Source organism: Phodopus roborovskii, unplaced genomic scaffold (assembly GCF_943737965.1).
Source record: "Phodopus roborovskii unplaced genomic scaffold, PHOROB, whole genome shotgun sequence".
In the NCBI taxonomy this organism is placed as follows: Eukaryota; Metazoa; Chordata; class Mammalia; order Rodentia; family Cricetidae; genus Phodopus; species Phodopus roborovskii.
In genome coordinates, this window is record NW_026126433.1 from 44,996,317 (window position 1) to 45,015,521 (window position 19,205).

Below are 19,205 nucleotides of genomic sequence, written 5' to 3' on the forward strand. Positions count from 1 at the left end.
TAAAAAATCACATTAAAATTCTATTAGATGTATTTCATACATTGCTAGGTTTTAATTCACAAACTATCATAACATCACATTAAGCCAGCTATAAGCCTGTGAGATGCTGAGCTGTGGATGCTCTTTGTTCATTCTACTCCTGATTAAATAAATGGAACCCGATCAAAACAGGATCAGGCAGGTATAACCGAAGCAACAAAACCTCTCTACTGGAAAAAAAAGAAGCTTTTTAAGGATCAACACTAAATATATTTTTATTAAAACATCAACAAACAACATTGTTCAGATAACTCCACTTCCAGTTATTGAAAATAAAGTTATTATTATAAATGTAAATAATTCCAGGAAAATAAAATTCTATTGCTTAAACATATTAGGTACTAGATTATGTCTTACTACCATGAAGTAATATGTATAGGACCTTTTAGTATAATAGAAATATCCACTATCTTTATGCTTTTAAAACCAAGTATCATGGACTTTCTTTTCCTTCCTTCCTATTTTGATTTTTAAAAATTTTTAGATTTGAAACAGACTCTCATGCAGCCTAGGTCAATCTCTAGAGCCCACTGTGTAGGAGGGATGACCTTGAACTTTATATTCCTTTGCTTCTACCTCCTGAATCCTGGGATGGTTGTGCTGCCAGGCATGGGTTTTCAGTTCTGAGATTCAGCTCAAGGCTTCTTCCATGCTAGGCCAGCACTCTACAGAGAGAACTACATTTAGACTCTGTGTCATGGTGTTTCAGCTAGCTTTTTAAAAAGTTATAATAAGGCTGGGGAAGGTGACACATATCTTTAATCTCAGCAGTGTGTTGGCAACATAGATGGATGGATTTCTTTGAGTTTGAGGCCAATATGATCAATATAAAAAGTTCCATGCCATCCGAGCTACATGTATTCATTCTTTCCAAAGGAAAGATGGATAGGTAGACAGCAAGACTCAAGAAGATAGAAGTCTAAAAGTGCCTTTCTATGTAATTTATTCACTGTTTTCAAATATGACTTTTCCCCCCTGTGTTTTGTAATTGTGAATGCCCACTGCCATCCCTCTTAATAAAATAGCACAGAAAGGGAGAGGAAGGTTCAGTGATTTCCAAGAAGGGCCACACCTGTGTATCATCCCTGGAAATGACTGGCATGTCTGTTCTAATTAATGCCGAGTTAATATGGAAAGATAGACTCCTATATCCCAGGGCTAATGTCAAATATATATTCCAATAGACAAGTTGCCTCTTCATGCCCTGTCATAAGCAGCAGATATGGGATACTTTGGAGGCAGGCAATGTATTTACTAGACATTCCTTGGTTGAAGACCTACATTTAGAGGTGCAAGTGCCTCATTTATACAATGCAGGGTGGGGGGGTGAACAAGTAATGGAACTGACATGTAGAGGCAGCTTACGTTTCATTTGGCAAGTGGACAGTAAATACTGTCTAGCTTCCACTGTGAAGTGATACAGAAAGTACATAGGGAAACAAACAGTGAAAGAACACAAATATCTCATAGCTCATAGTACTTATGTAGGTGTAACAACTCTATAGCAGTGGTTTGATCATTGTCTATCCATCTGGTAGAACATAAGCATTGAGGATCATAGCTCTCTTGTTTATGTTAGACACCCTAACCAAAATAGCCCCCAGGACCATTCCCTCTCTTCTCCTCTTTCTACTCACCATCCCTGCCAATCTTTTTATTCATTCTAGGACTCCTTTCTATTCCCTGTTCCATTTTATTTAGAGAGATGGTTATCTTAGGAAAGGGATGGATGGATGGTTCAGCAGTTATGAGCATTGGCTGCTCTTCCAGAGGACGTGGATTTTATTCCTAGGACCTCCATGGTGACTCAAACCATCTAGAACTGCTGACCTCCTTGGTGCCAGTCAAACACATGGTACACAGACAAAACAATCATAAAAAGAAAGGAAAAAGAAGAACTCTATTCTTTCTTAGTTAGTGGTGCAGTCAGCTAATAGAGATATAGTTTAGGCACTGGCCAAGGAGTCACAAAATAAAAGCTCTCTGAGGCCAGGGCCCCTGCTCTCATTATCTTTCTGAGTTATCCTTCAATTGGGTATTCAGAAATACCTACTCAGTGGCAGGCATGGCTGTCAGACAAGGATTATCATTTGTAAGTTTGGGACCATTCAAAAATGTTTAAAAATTTGAAATGCAACAGATATTATCTCTCAGTTAGGCCACATACAGCCAAGGAAAGCTACAAGTCTGGTTAAAAACAAAAGCATGTCCAAACAACAATATCAGAAACTTACTTAAAACATTGTATAATTTATAATGTGATAACATGATCCTCAACCATGAACTTTGTAGATGACAACATTATGGTATTGCTAGCTCTAAAGTTTGGACATGCCTACAAGTTATTTATAGAGCTATAACATAGGACAGTAAATAATTAAAGGTAGGGATGTTATAGGTGAATACCACTCACCAAAGCACAAGGACAATCCAAGTCTATTCTTACTTAGAAAATAGATAACAAAGATTTGCCTATTGTCTCAATTCGAGGCATGGAGCCAATGGCTTCAGGGTGACATAAAAAAAAAGAGTAAATTGGAGAGCATAATCAAACAAGAAATTATGTTGCACTATGCAAGGGTATTGGAATTAACACCTTCTGCAGCCTCATGATTTCAATGTTTTGTTCCCAACAGGTGGATGTTGTTTGGGGATGTTGTGGAAGCTGTAGGAGATGGAGTGCAGCTGAAGGTAGATAGGTGACCAAGAGAAAGCCTTAAAGGAGTATTATCCCTGGCCACTTCCTTCCATGTGTGTGTTTCCTGGCCCACCATGAAGTGAATAATCTGCTTCTCTGATATCTTCTTCAACATGATAGACTGAACCCTTTGAAACCTCCCTTAGCTGCTGTATGGAAATTTGGGCATAGTGTTGGAAAGCAACTAATGCAGTAAGGTATCGCTAATGTCTGCAAGCTGCTTTAAGGGAATGGAGATTCTGTTCCATAGCCTCATGATAGTTATGAGCATGATCATAATTCCTTCTTCACCATAAGTAATAAAACTCCAACTGTATTTTGAATAGAAAAGCCAGGTAACTCAATTCTTCTCTCTTGAGAACTCAAATGACAACAAATTCACAACAAAACTCCACAACTGCATTGCTGTCTGAATTGAATACACATACCTGTAACTACATTTCTAGATGCCTTCTATTTTTGTCTAATTCAGAAGGCAGTTGAGAGGAAAAACCTTAAGGTATCTATGTCATTCATTGTGATTTTTTTCTCTTGCTGTGAACCTATTATTTCCTCTAGTAATGCCTATATAAATATTCTTTCCTGACCTGTCTGTATTTAAAGAAATTTACAAAACAGAAAGATACAATTTCAAAACAAAATGAGGCTAGACATGTAATCTTTTTGCTGACTTTCATTATTAACTTGTCATGTTAATTGTGTGTGTGTCTGTGTGCATGTGTGCACACATGAACTTGTGAAAGCAGGTTTCTGTAGAGGCCAGAAGAGAGTGTTGGATCCTCTGGGGCTGGAGTTGTAAGTAGTGTAGGTAGGTACTCACCATGGGTAGCTGAACCCAGGTCCTCTGGAAGACAGCAATACAGGATCATAACCACTGAGCCATTTCTCTAGCACTGGGTTGTTTCCTAAGAGATGGGGCCTTGCTTTGTATCTAAGCTGGCCTTAAATTCAATCCTCCTGAATCAGCCTCCTGAGTGGATTATATGCACAGTAGATATGCCATCTTGTGAAGGCTTATGAACATGGTAAACACCTTCTACAAGTTTTCTGGTATTAGAGACACTCCGTATGTGTTACAGTGAGGCACCTAGTTTGACAATATTAGAGAGAAGAGCTAAGTTCTTATATAGATTCAAAGTTGCATTATTACAAGTATGAATTGATGGACTAGTAAGGTAGCTCAGGGCATAAAGGCCTTCATCATCAAACTTGATATGCAAATTCAGTCACAGGAGTCCACAGGAAGAGGACAGACTCCCAGGGTGAGTTTTCCTCATACCTCCACATGTACCTTATCCCTCATACACAAAATAAATAAATGTAAAAAATAAACATTTAGGAAGTATGAATTGATTCAAATTTGATGATATGATTATTTTTAAAAGACACAATAGGCATTAATAAGTTATGAAGAAAAAAATAAAGGCAAGCAATAACATTTTGATTCTAACTTTATAAAGCCCAAAAAAGTAAACAGTAAGTATAACAAATACTGTTCTGTTAGCAGTGTGTTTTTCCCCTTCAAGTGCTGACAACAGCATCAGACACCTGGGATATCCATAGAGAGAGCTGGCTAGCCACATCAGGGGAAAACGTGCCCCTTTATAAATCTACATTGCATTAACTCTCATCTTATACAGAGGCAGCAATTTAATTCACCCAGACACTAGGACCTACTATGTGGGGACCACGGTCTGCTCCAGGGCACTTTTTCTCTTCCAAACCTGAGCCATGCAGTCATGGAAACAAGCCCCTGAGCTTACTCACCACAGGCCTGTGGACGTCCCAGAATGCTCTCTCTTGACTGTCGAGAATCTTCCTTTCGATTTTGTCTCTCTTCTTGTCCACTCTGTCAATGTGGTAACAATGAAGTGTTAGCAGGCTTAAGTGTGCCATCTCTGCACAGGAGACCACACCTGAGCATATCTCCCCGCAGACTCACAAGGACTCACTTTGCTTGTGCTTCTGCTTGCATGAAAATGAACTCCCACTTCCGGGCAAATGCTCTCTGTAGCCTGGCTAGGCTCTCCTGAAAAAAATAAAACAAAACAAAAACCCAAAAAACAAACAAAAAACATGGAATAGCTGAGGATATTCTAGGGTTTCTTTCTGCTTTTCTTAAGTATTACACAGCTCTGAATCTGAATCAACTGTGCTTCCTGACCTCAAGCTCACCAAGTAGATGAAGATGGCTTTGAACTTCTCATCCTCTCATATCTATCTCAACATGCTTAGTATGTAATGCTGAGGATAGAAAACAGAGCTTTGTGCATGTTAGACAAGCACTTTACCTACCAGGCTACAATCCCAGGCACCAACCACTGTCAATCACCTTACAGGACACACAGTGTAAAGCACTGAATGCTACTTTGTTGGTACTGAAGGCAAATGCACTGGATCTTTCTGGGCTAGCTCTATGGAGATAGGAAAGCAATGCCTTCCCACCACTGATCCAATTGGTTTGTTCAGGTCCTGAGAAGAGCCATCAGTCATTGGCATCCCTGTATCTGTTTCTGCATAGTGATCTGAATTAGTTATCACAACACAGCAATCATTAGAACAAGGTACATTAGACTGCCTTGATCTGATGGTGGTGATCAATCTGACAGCTCTGTTAAATCAGTCCCCAGTGTAAACAGGTTTCCATCCTCAGAGTTTGGACATTATCAATACAGTATTTATCTGAAATCTTTACAATTAAGTTACTCTAGAAGAAAAAGATGTGCTTCTCTTTATTCTTTGAGTTTGTATTGTTTAGAATTCTATTGTCCTTAATGTGAGGGGAAAGAGAAAGCAGACAAAGAAGGGGTCATTAAGGCACTGGACTGTCAGATCCAAGGAAGCCTGGTTCTTTCACAGATGCAGAAAGGAAAGAGTACCCACACATGGCTAAAGGCATGATTTCTGCTCATTTTATACCAGCGTATGAGCATCCTCGGTACTTACGGCTTCGTAATCTGCTAGCTCTAGCCTTGCCTTGTTTTGCATTGTTCTCTTGCAGAGGTAAACAGCTGAAAGGAAAAATGGTATCATTTCTTGGCTGCTTATCAACACTGAAAAACTAAATATAGAAAAAAATAGTGTTGTGTCAAGATATTTATCACTTTCTCTCAAGTTTAATTTTCTATTGTTACCTTTTTTAGACAAAAATAAATAAAGATAAAAGCACAAGTTTAAGATTCAAATACTACCATTTAAGAAGTCACAAATAGAATGTTAAGCAGGGGTAATCATTTATTGCTATTGAATGGTTGGCATAATTTTATCATCAACAAATAGTAAGGAAAAGTAAGATCTTTTCAGAGACTAATTGAGCTTAAAATCTAGATAGATAAAACCATTTTGTGAAAGGTAATTGCACGAAGATGTGTTGGACTTGGGCACTTTGAATTATTTTTAGACTGTACTGTCAACTACAAGGATGTGAGCTCTAGGGTCTTGGCTTCTTCATCTCTGTATTTTGTGAGAGTCACTCATTGGGGTCTGTTACTCTGTAGAGCAGAGCACTCACATAAAATGTGCTTTCTCTCTACAGCATTTCCTCAGTCTCTTTGGCCACCATGCAAGTTGGTTAGGGCAGCAGGTTTATAGAACTGTAGGAGAGGACAGGGGTGACAGCACTGCTCTGCTGCAGAATTTCAGATGCTTGAAATTATCTCGATGACTCTCATGAACATGTCAAGACAACCAGGTCTGCAGGCAGCTAGAGTCCTAATTCTCAGAATATCTTCTGCCATTGATTTTCATTAAGTGTGAAACTTGGATCTCATGAAGCCCAATAAAATTAATTATATCAGTCTATGTGCTGAATGAAATCACCTGGCCAGACTCATTAAATAATCTCTTTTGCAAGGCTATACCTGTGGAGATGTTTTATAGTATGACCTTTGCACTTAAAAATATTTGCCTTGGTTTGAGATAAAGAAATACAGGTGCTATCAATCACAATGGTCTTACTAGCTAAGGACAGAGAAGACAAGAATGTGTAGATCCCGGGGATAGAAATGCAAAGGCTAGATTTGTGCTTGGAAAAATATAACCCAGGTTTGTGCGTGTGTGCACGTGATGTGCATGTGCGTGTGTGTGTGTGTGTGTGTGTGTGTGTGTTACTAGGGTTTGAACCCACCCAGGGCTTTGTGTGTGATAGGTAAGTGCTCTGCCTCTGAACTATATCCCATCCCTTAATAAGAAATATATTTTTCTACAATGACTTCCTTGGAAATCATGCGAGGCAATTTTGATGACTTTCTTGCATAAAACCAACAAATAGTTGACAAGAGGTTCTGTCACTCAAGTAGTAGCTAAATAATAAAGGAATAGGAGTTGGTGAAAGGCATCGTGACAGTTTCATTGAAAAAGACCCAGGTTTCTGAATCAGGTCTCTGAGTGAGGACTGCTTAGAAGGGGAATGCTAACAGGACGTTATTTCTCTAAACTGTGGAATTCTCTTCAATGTGGAGCAGTCTCTTGCACAAACATTCATGTCTATGACAAAAATATTCAGAGCCATACCTCATATGATTGCTATGACATCTCTAGCTAAGGATGAATACAAGACTGTTTACTTCATAAGGACTAGAAATTCAAAGGCCAAATGCATACTTGGAAAACATGCAACACATAATCCAAATAATGCAAGTGAGACATAGCCAGGAGGCAGCTTTGTTTCTTTTTATGTAGTCTCTCAATTTTTTTTTAATGGTCTAACTTTCCCCCATTCTTGAATTAAAAAAAAAATCAGATAGTTCCCACAATCTTGCTTCTCAAGCTTGGGCAGCTCAGGGACTATCAAATTATTGACGATTTGTATCTCCAGTTACAAATTGCAAACAAGTTCCCAAGGTTGGTTTAAAGGTTAAGTCATTTTTATCACACTAGCCCTTCTCTTTGCTATCAAGAACCATTGACAGAGCCTCTGATCCAGTGGTTGCCAACATGTGGGTCCTGACTCCTTTCTAGGTCATTCATCAGATAGCCTGAATATGAGATATTTACATTTGTACTCTTAATAGCAGCAAAATTATTGTTATGAAGTAGCAACAAAGTAATTTTAGGGTTGGGGGTCACTACAACATGAGGAATGAGGAACTGTATTATTAGAGAATCACAGTACTAAGAAGGTTGAGAGCCAATGTTTAATCCTTCTGGGGATGTAGAACAAGAGAAAAAGGAGGAAAGGCAGAACAAATTTTCCAAGGTTACATATATTTATTCAACCTGGTGCATACTTTAAATTTTATTTCCCAAATAAAAAGCAAAATGTAGTAGACAACTTTAAACAGACAGGTGTTTCATCAGACTTTAGATAACTGATTACATTTATTGTATGTGTATTTGCTTATAGCTGCACATATGTCACGGTGTGTGTGTGTGTGTGTGTGTGTGTGTGTGTGTGTGTGTGTGCAGGCATGCACATGCATATGTGATGATCAGAGCAAAACTTGCGGGGGTTAGTTTCTTATGGATTCTAGAAACTAAATTCACATTATAGGGCTTGGCAGCTGGCCCCTTCATCTGCTGAGCCACCACCCATCACTTTTATTTTTATTTAAGTACGTGATTTGTGTTGTGTAGCTTGATGCTTTGATATGTACTAAAACATGGAAGTGCTACATCATACGCATTGTTCATCACCATCACCTTACCATCCTCACCCTCTCCATTCCTCACACATCCTGTCAGATCAAAGTATTTAAAATCCATTCTCTTGTCTGGGGCATGGATGGGAAGGGGGGGTCAGTGAGAGGCATGGGAGGATGGGAGGGGGAGGGAACTGGAACTGATATGTACAATAAGATAGTTTCTAATTTAAATAAAATGTATTAAATAAATCCACTCTCTTAGTGACCTTCAAACATACAAATAAACTGTTGTTGTATATTATATGATAGAGTTTCCGGTCTTATTCCTTCTAACCTAACTGTAAAACAGAATTTGCTAATGATTAATGAAGCTAAACACCTTTCCATAGGCCAGTTGTCATTTCTTTATGTTTCCTTAGAAATATTTGTTCAGGAACTTGCTCATTATTTAAGTGAATTAGTTGCTTTCTTAATTAACTGACACATTGTGTTGATCTAACTACTCTCTGGACTTGACAGAGGCTCAAAGCACATACTTCTTCCTGTTGCTTCTGTGGATTTTCTCCATCATTGTCACAGGTACAGATAGGTTCTCATGCTTAGAAAAATTTGCCAGAGAGGAGATAATCAATATCTATCTGCCAAGTGGAAGGAAACATCATGATCTATTGACCTTTGTGGCTTTCTTTATATGCTTGTTTGTCTTGTTTGGCAATTCAGCTAGTGATGATATTTTATATTGGAAGGATTTGACTTTCTGCAGTTAGATTTAAAACCAGTTTGTATGCTAGAGATGAAACATGAAAGCTCGCTATGTATGCAAAAGTCCATTTTCCCCTAGGTTTCTTGAAGGAAGGTTATTTAATAATAAAGATAATATCTAGCATATTAATTAAATATGCATTGTGTGTGAATATATGCATATACTGAGCACCGGTGGTGCATGTGTTATAGTTTGCTTTTCTATATTAAACACAAAATAATTGAAATTTACTATGTTGTTTTGTAGAGACACAGGTTGTCTTATAGCCACCATAGCCTGTCCTGTCAAAAAAGTATGTGTCTCTCTCTCTCTCTCTGTGTGTGTGTGTGTGTGTGATATTTGTTTAGCCACATTTCTATCATTAAAAATACATAATTTTTGGCTGTATACGTAATGATCCAATAAGGGTTTTCCTTCACATATATTTGAAATCTGTGGCAAATGACACAGTTTGAATTTTACAACATTGCCATGTTTTTGTACATAATGATCTTCTCTCAAGGAATGATGAAAATTTTCCTCTTTTTGGTTTTTGCTAATCTGGCTTGAGAGAGATGTGTTAAAGGTATCATTACCTTTCTGTATCTGTTTTATTAAATTTCCAACATTTTCCATATTATAGATTTTACCATAACATTTCTGTGGATTATTACCTTTACCAATTTAATATTTTTAATTTATTTTTTCCATTTAATATTTTGAATTTATTCAATATTACTACTGCTGATTTTATGTTCCTATTATATTTGTCTGGTACATCTTTGTCTACCATTTTATTTATTTGCTTATTTAGTTAGTTTTTGAGACAAAGTTTAACTATGTATCCCAATCTGGACTCTGTATGAATACCAGGCTGACCTCAGATTCACGAAGATTTTCCTGCCTCTGACTCTAGAGAGATGGGATTAAGGGTTGTATCAACATATCTAGCTTGCCACCACTTGTTTAAACTGGGTTACTTGACTTAAAATCCACCTATTATGCTTATTCTTTTAATAGACAAATTTAAATATTTTCATTCTTAACTTTCTTTTACATGAATGGATGTTTTGCTTGCATATATATGTCTGTGTACCTCATGCATGCCAGGTACCAGAGGAGAGCATCAGGTTCCTTGGAACTGGATTTACAGGTGGTTGCCAACTGTCATATGGGTGCTGGGAATCAAACCCGGGTCCTCTGGGAGAGTAGCAAGTGTTCTTAACCATTGAACCACCTCTCCGGGCTCTTTCTGTTCTTTTAGCTTCATTGGCATTCCTTTCCTCACACCTTCCTTTCTCCCTTTGCTCTTTTTCTTTCTTTATTTATTTTCTGCTTTTTGTTTCATGAGTGAGTTTTCTTTAACTCCTCCATTTGATAGATAATAAAACTGTTATCATTCAACCTCACCTCCTCAAATAAAGGCTCAAATATTTACCTCCTTAAACTATAACTTCAGTAATTAAATGCTAACTAATACAATCCACCATCCATGAGGAACAGCTTATCTTCACTCTTTATCATCTTTTAATATTTTAATGAATATAGCTGATTTTGTAGTGCTAATTATCATTTAAAAATAAGTCATAGTACTCATGTTTTATGTGAAAACTGTTTTGATCCAGTTATTGTGGATCCTGGAGGGAAGGCAGAGAAAGCTGTTGTCTTGGGAAATTAAACAGAAAACTGTCTTTTCACAGTTTACATTTGTTTGACCCAATTATACCTGAGATTAGATTCTCTCAAAGCTTATGTCCATTGCTGTTTAGGATTCCCAGATTGTTTCTGATTTCCCTGGGTGTTGCCCATTTATCTTGATGAGGTGACCATGTAGGTTGCAGGGAACTGGAGAGTAGCATGGTGAGCCCCAGGCTTTCTGTCAGGTGACCCGTGAAGCACACTCGTCATAGCTTCCTTCCATTTCTTCTACTGACTATTAAGCTTGCTGCTGACAACTAGGGACCCCTGCTACCTGGAGAACTGGACTCTGATCAGGGATGGGGCCTTCTGCTACAGTGACACACTGAAGTCAAAGAGTCTTTGAAAGGCATGCAGACTTTCCCAGCCATCCCAGGTCTCACTAGTATTTCTAACCCTTATGTATGATCAGGGAATCCTTAATGTGATTACTTGGCCTGGATCCAATGCTCTAGGTGCCAAATTTCTTGAGAAAAGAAACTTTAGTTGTATCCACAGGGTACTTCCTAACTCTAAGTCCCTCTGACTCCATTTAAATGAGTGGTGCTCCTCACTGTCTGTTGTACCCACTCCTCTCTGTTTCTGTCTACTTGACTCCAGCTTTGCCTTTATTCATTTTAGTCTATACAGGGAACGAAAGGAGCACTTTTTAAAAACTCCTGGAAAGTATAGCATGTCAGTCTGTTGTTGCTACTGGCATCTGTTTTGAGATTCAAATACACTCTGTGTTTAATTAGAATTCAGGTGAAACATCAATGGTTTGGAAGTTTAAAAAAATACATACTGAAATTATCAGACATTTAATTGTAAAGAAGGACATAGCTCCCCTTTTCAAAAATAGAATATCCCTGGAGTCAAGGAGATGGTTCAGTAGGTAAAAGCACTTGCTCAACCATGCAGATCTGGCCCTAGCTACCTCTAAAAATGCAGAGCTTGTCAATTACGGTGCTTTTAGCACCAGCATTGTAGGTGGAGATAGGATCCCAAGAGCTCACTGGCCAGCCAGCTTATATCAAACTGCAAATGTCTATCTAGTTCAGCACAATAAGGTTTATTGGTATAGAGGAAATCCCCCACCACACTGCCTTGGCCTTTGCATGCACACCCAAAACATACTAATATGTATATTCCCTGATCATACAACACTCAAATTCTTATGCACAAAACTCAATTCTGTATGACTCTGAATCTGAGATATGGAGAGACAGTCTCCATTAAAAAAAAATCTAACAAAAGAACAGTGAACTCCTTTTCCTTTGTTGTATCTGCTCTTCTCCTCTCTCATTCATCTTTCTTTGTGTTATTTATTTATTAACGATACAGTCAAACTTTTCAGAAATCTTGGGCTATGGGATGGTTCAGTGGGCAAAGGTGATGGTTACCATCACTTAGAATCCGACCTGATCCCCAGACTCTACATGGAGGAATGAGACAGCCAGCTCTTGCAAGCTGTCCTCTGACCTCCACACATGAAATGACAATTGTACCTTCCTATGTAAATTTTAAAACAAAAAATTAAAATTTCATTAATTTTCACTAGCATTCCTAGTACTTTCAAATGTAAGGTTTAATAGCATTTCTTCTTTCTCAAACCTGAGAAAGAAAATGGCTGCATAGACTCATAGGGAGTGACACTATTGGGAGGTGTGGCCTGACTAGAGGAAAGTGTGTCAATGGGAGTGAGCTTTGAGGTTTCAGAAGCCCAAGTCAGGCTTCCTGTTGTCTGAGGACCCAGATAAAGAACTCTCAATTCTCCAGTACCATGTCTGCCTACATGTTGTTATGCTTCCCAGCATGACAATAATGAACAAAGCCTCTGAAAGAAACTGATTTTATTCTGAATTTTGCTAAATTTTAAAATAGAATCTTAATTTAAACTAGAAAAATATTCTGTCTGATTACTATTTTTCTTTCATTTTTCCAGTCTGTGAATTATTATATTTCTTTGTATATGTAATAGGCAGGAATTATTTTTAATACTATGGTCTCATATATCCTAGGGCTGGTCTTGAACTCCATATGTAGCTAAAGATAGCTTTGTATGTCTAATCCTCTTGCCTTCCCTTTCTATGGAGCTGCTGCTTGAACTCCCCTGCCATGACATTTCTTCAAGCATGCTTTGCTGCTAATTTTTCTGATTGCTTATGTTATATAGCATCTATGTAGTTCTCTCTCTCTCTCTCTCACACACACACATACACACTCAGAGGCACAAACACACCCATGTACACATGCACACACACAGTATTAGGAGTAAAGATAGAGGCAATTTAATTTTCTGTATAAGGTTGTGCAGTCACAATTGTGTTGAAATAAATATTGTCATCTCTATTCTTAACAAAATGACACTTATTCTCTCTCTGTTTTTTCTTATCTCCCTTTATTCCTAATTGCCCAGAGGAATTAAATGACAGTAATCTACATTTTAGAAAGAATATATTCCATCTCAGGTCTGAACTGAGAATTGGAAGCGACATCTGGTAAGAAGCCCCAGGTCTTCTCTATAACCTATGCACAGACACTGTTCTTTTTCTGCTTGAAAATATACCTAAATCAGAGTCATGCTCTGGAAGCCTTTGCCAGCCTTACCCTTGCTTCACCCTCCAGGGAATCTAGCCAGAGGTACAGCACTATAAATGGAGGATAGCACAATGACTCCAGGGAGCAATGTATTATCAGTTTCTTGTATTGTAACAGCTCCGAGCTGCCCAAAGCTTCACAAAGGAAGTAGAAAACAGTGATAAGTCACTGAGATGCCTTAGAAAAATATTTCTCAGTTCAAAGAGACAGCATTTTGAAAAGAATCAGACACCACAAATTTAACAAGAAAGCAGCCTGGGCTAGTTAGCTAACCAGCACCTGACAGAGTGCATTTGGTTACGAGGAATTATACAGATGCAATGGTGCAACACACTTGATATCCTTCCAACAATTGTAATTATTTAGTTAAGTTTTAGAAAAATTTTACTGTGTGTCCCGCAAAGTACAGATATGGCTGTCTTTCTAAATGTTTCATTTTTCAGTGTCTTAAAATTGGTCAATGAGAGGTGTGGCTTTTGCCTGGTGGCCTTCCCTACAGCTCCCCAAATACCTTAGTGAGATGGCCAGATGGGATGATCTCTCAGGTGTCCTGCAGCTCTGACTCTTAAGGATAGAGGAAGCCAGATTCTCACTGACACAGACATTGGGATCATGGAAGCAGAAAGACAGGGTGGCACTGGACCAGTAGCTGAGAACTTACATTCAGTCCACAAGCAAAGCAAAGAGATATGGAGATGGCCCCAACTTTTGAAATTTCAAAGCATGTCCCCAGTGACACACTGCCCCCTACAGGGCCACACCTCTGAATCCTTGCCAAAGTGTTCCACCAAGCTGGGAGCAAACATTAAAATATATGAGCCCATGAGAGACTGGGAGGCTTCCTATTCAAAACCTTACCAAGGACCTCACATGGTTTCTCCCTCTTGAACTTAAAATTGAAAGATTTCCTTTCATTCAAAACATCAGAGAAACAAAATACTGCCTTTTCTCCACCCTCGATTTGCTTAAACAAAAGATAAACTTGAACATGTGAGTGGTCCTTTTCATCAAAAACTAGCTTTTCTGGAAAATCGCTTGAACTTAAACATGGTGTTCAATAAGTCAGAACTGTCATAGTTTATACCGCAACCACCATGAGTAGTAATTCCCTTTAGTAAAATTTTAATGGAGATCAGAATGCTTCTTGTAGTTATCAGCTTATGAAAGTGAGGGATAAACTAACTCTGTTTTTTGTCAGTCTTAAAGATCCTAGAGTAATGCAGGGATAAGTTTGTTTGTACATAGATATTTTCTAAGTTTCCAGTGTCCTTTCTATCCCTTCTTTCTTAGATTAAAAACTCTACCAAAACCAAAATATTTTTGTCCAATCTACAACCCTCACCATGAATTAACCCAAATTATATCCATTGTACTATGTCCTTGGTATTTTGTTTCAATAATCATAAGAAAATATGGTTTACTTGGTTCACCCAAGGAATTGGGCTTGGGAAAATTTGTCAGTCCACACAAACCTGGAATCCATGATTCACTACTTAAGACCTGCAGAGAAGTCACTGTTCTGGGCCCTAAAGTGCCCTCACATTGCAATTGTTTCTTTCAGTTCACACAGAACAATGACAAGCAACTATGCCACACTATAACTGGAATACACAAAGTGAAGCTAGCTGACTACTAACATTTACTGAGGCCTCTACTTCACAACACATGGCAATATCATGTAGTTGCACTATCTTCTCAGAGGATATTTCATGCCTGCTCAGCAGTGTCATTCTGAGCTAGTCATGATTTTCAGACAATAATGTTTGTGGTTTTAAATTGAAAAGCAATGTTCATTTTCTGTCAGTTAAGTTTGTTAAAATCAATTGATTAATCCCACAGAGCATAATGAACCATGTCTGTATAAGTGGCATTGCTGGGCTGTAAACTTCTAATAAGTTCTCAAATTAACAAGGTCATGTTATAGTTCACATGTGAGTTCCCACATTCCTCATTGTGAAGCAGTTACATCTCTTCTCCTGGTGTATGTTTCTGTACACTGCTATGTTAGTTTTACAATCATTTCCTTTTCTATCTAATGGTAACACCATGGAACTGTAATATTTTGATTGACACAAACATGTAATATTCATAAGAGTTTGAAATTCAGTTCTAAACTAAGTTATTGATAGAAAAATATCACCTGAACAGACTGCTTGTTAGAAATCTTTCTGCCTGGGTAAGAAGCTGAACATGTGTGCCAAGTACTTGTGTTATCTTGTTCTCTCTGCAGGTCTAGACCTTCAGTGAAGCTTGTCTAATGAGTGTTCTTTCATATAGAACTTAATGCCATATTTTATAAATTAACCCTCCCCCTTAAAATCCATCATTCACTTGTTCATTATCTCTTTTCCTATTCTTTTCCCCTTCTTTCCCTTCTTTTCTGTTTTTCATGTCATTAGCAAATATATGGAAAATTGGGTCAATGTTATTGTTGCCTTATTTATTTTTCTCACAAACCTTCCAAAATTCCATTTCCCTAAATTTTTCATCCTCTGTAGATGGCTGTGCAATCTTTCTGGGAAACAATCTGGCCCAGTGGATCATGACCCTGTCCTTTGATTAATATCAGTGGAGTAGATCTTCTACATAGCTGATTCTTAGCTTTCTCATCTATAGGGCATGGCTAGTAATATTGTAAAGATTATTTTTTGTGAACAGTAAAAATTAGAAGATGTTTCTAAATGATGAGAGGGATTATTCAAGCTCCTGCTATCAGTTAAAATGTAATTAGACAATCAGAAATAACCATTCAAAGTCAAACAAAATGGAAAATCATCAGAAATAGAAAATCAAGCTAATTTGTTTTCATAAATTCAAATAGTCCCTGGTCTTTAATCTTTAATGTACACCTTGAAGAGTTTGTTTATAATGTTTACTAGTAGCCTAAGTTAGAATCCCAAGCTCAACTAGTTGGGAAAAATATCAAGAATTTATGTTTAAGATCATTCCTATTGATAGGGGTAAGTCAGAGCTACATTAATAGAATATTCAATCCTCAAACCTATACACTATATTTACATGTGTGTATTTATGACCTTGATGATGGGATACTATTTCTTGCTTACTATATACATAAATAATGATGCAAAGACAAAAGTAAAATTGATACTAGTTGGACATTTAAAACTTTAATGTATATTAGCATAAACAGAAAATGTACTCCTTTCCTTTTTATATCTTTGCAGAGAATATGAATTAAGAAGATATACTCACCAAAAAAGTAAAGAAGGAGCCCAATAAGACAGGCCATTAGGTATTATTATGCCTAAGTCAGTGGGCTGGTTTCTTACATAGAAAGACAAATAGCTAGAGCTCCCAAGCTGGTAGCTCAGAAATTTGTGGAGCAATTTTCAATATAACTGAATACATCTTTAGAGACTATATTGTGAACTGGGGGCACATTCAAAACACTAGTGGGATTTAAATACTTCTTTTATTGATATCACACTTAAAAACAGTTCACTTTCCCTTTGGGTAACTGTTTGTGTACTCAATTTGGAATGATACAAGTTCTATAGTCAATACATTTATATGCTTTTGTAATATTCCTTCATGGAGATAATCCTACATGTAGATATTTGAATAAGGCTGTGAACCAGGTGCTTAAATATTTGAAAAATAAAACCCTAAAAACTAGATAGACTATTTAACAACTGAAATTTTCATTGAGATCTTTTATAAAATGTCAAAAACTTTTGTTAAGATTTTACAAGTATATTTCCATTTTTCGGATGGCATGAATATTTTAGTTCTTTTTACTAGTCTTGATCATCAGTAAGCTTTTACTAATATAAAAGTAAGCTGCATTTTTCTTGTTACATATGTTATAATTGAACATATTTTATTAGCTCAACTGGATATTTCTTTTATAAAGTGAACTGTAATACTAATATTACCACTTATAACAAGCAAAGAAAAGTAATGCAACAAGTAAAGGTTTTACTTTATATAAAGATAGATATAGGACAGTCCAATTTCTCTGGAAATTAGAGATTGCCCTACTCCTTATTTCCAAAATCAAAGATTTTTAAGTGGCATGGGTTATTTGAAAGCTACTTGAATTGCAAACACTAACTCTGCATTTGAGTTGTGTTACCTGATGGTGACTAAAATGAGATCAGAAGATGTGGTTCCTCTGTCTGCATAGTGTGTCCTTCTTATTTGCTACCCTAACCTTTGGGATAGCATAATCTATGGACGCATTGCCCACTGAGGAATGTTCTAGAATTGTAAAATAGGGTCTCTCTGCCAAGCTCAGGACATTTATCAACCACTATACTCGGAAATAGCAGGAAAGGAACAAAAGGAAGTCCCTGGAAAATCTTTACTTAGTCCCAGGAAAGGCACAAACATTAGTCTTGTTTAATAAAATGCTGCCTGCTCTCATTATTACCGTGTCATATGTGTGTCTCCTCAACTTCAAGAGTTGAGAAGCTGGTTAATCACTTTTGACTATGGCTACAGCTTTCCTTTTGTTCTTCAACACTTGTTCCTTGGAGATAGTTTTGGTTGTAATTTACCCAAAAGATACACTTCTACACATTGTTTAAAACAACAACAGTCTTCTTGATGGTTATGGTTGAACTTCAGAAAATGTTTAACCTCAGTAGGAAAGAAAAATTCAGAAAAAAGTTATGATCAACTTGCTCTGCTCTCAAATATTAGGCAGCAACCTCATGATGAAAAGAAAAGAAAGAAAAACAGAAACAAGGCCAAACACAGCACAATATGCTTAATCATACTTTGTCATTTTCACTAGAAAATTCTGCAATCAGACATCAGATATGGCAGGAGGGGGACTTGGAAGTTATCACTCCCATCGACCCTCACAGTGAAACAGGATAAGAAAAGGGGTGTACCAGCTTTTATCCCAGTCAAGAACTGGTGTCAGAAGACAAACATCAGCCTTGTTTTTGAGAGACAGGACTGTCTAGAGAATTTTGACTTAAAATAGCAGCTTGGGGAATGCTACCTCGGAGACAGGAATATTCAAGTTGCAACTTTAATCGCTGGAGGCCCCTTGTGGACAAATCTGAGACTCAAGTGTCCTTTGAGGTCAGAAAGAAGTCTTATGAGGATTGTGGTGTCTTTCTAACTTTTACCCCCAAGAATTCTATCATGTTCTAAGATGAGGACAGAAGAAACATTCCCTCATATTGTCAACAAAATGAAGTAAAAGCCAGCATTCTGAAACACACCCAGAGGGTTCTGCCTTTAACAAGGTCTGATTTAAGTTCCTGGGATATAAGGAGAGGATGCCAAACCTTCCCCATTCTAGTCTTCTTAGTTTACTTAAGTGTAAAGAAATTTTGAAAAGCCTAAGTCACAATTGTGAAGGTTAATTGCCAGCATCAATGTGTGTCCTAATTGTAAGAATGAACAATGTAGCTTCTTCCCTGCATCTTACCAGGTATCACTAGGTCCCTTATATCACAACAGGGGAACATGACTGAAAGAAAGACATATGTCTGACCTGGTTTAAAAAGAAAAAGCTTCTAGAGAGACTTAAGAAAGCTAAAGGAGACAGTGCTAAAACAATAATCAAAGGTCTAGTCTACAAAACATGCAGCTGAAGAAAACAGTTAAATAATCTCTTAGGATGTGGAGGAGAGTTGTGAAATGCTGTTTTCTGGAGATGACAAGGCTGTTTCATACAGCAACTTGTATAAACTTTTGGTTGCCCGCATAAGACTTGCATATGATTAAGCCAGCTAAAACTCCAGCATTGATGGAGAGGATGGCCTTGGATCACTTTGCAGATACAGCGGCTGCTGGTAGGCAAGGGCTTGCCTTAGTGGATGACCCCAAATCCATGCACACATACTCAACATGAATTTGATACATTAGTATTAATAATACAAAAGCA

The 19,205-nt window shown here is 37.5% G+C and overlaps 1 protein-coding gene across 4 annotated transcripts in view; it reads right to left on the minus strand.

Annotated features, from left to right (window-relative positions):
* Positions 1 to 19,205, minus strand: part of Rgs7 (regulator of G protein signaling 7) — a 369,936-nt gene that overhangs the window by 45,340 nt on the left and 305,391 nt on the right. For all 4 annotated transcript variants that reach the window (XM_051186346.1, XM_051186345.1, XM_051186347.1 and 1 more), the window contains 3 exons: positions 5,684 to 5,748; positions 4,690 to 4,766; positions 4,505 to 4,586 (listed from right to left, as the gene is read on the minus strand). In XM_051186346.1, the coding sequence (XP_051042303.1) occupies positions 4,505 to 4,586; positions 4,690 to 4,766; positions 5,684 to 5,748 (224 nt within the window). The remainder of the gene's footprint in view (positions 1 to 4,504; positions 4,587 to 4,689; positions 4,767 to 5,683; positions 5,749 to 19,205) is intronic.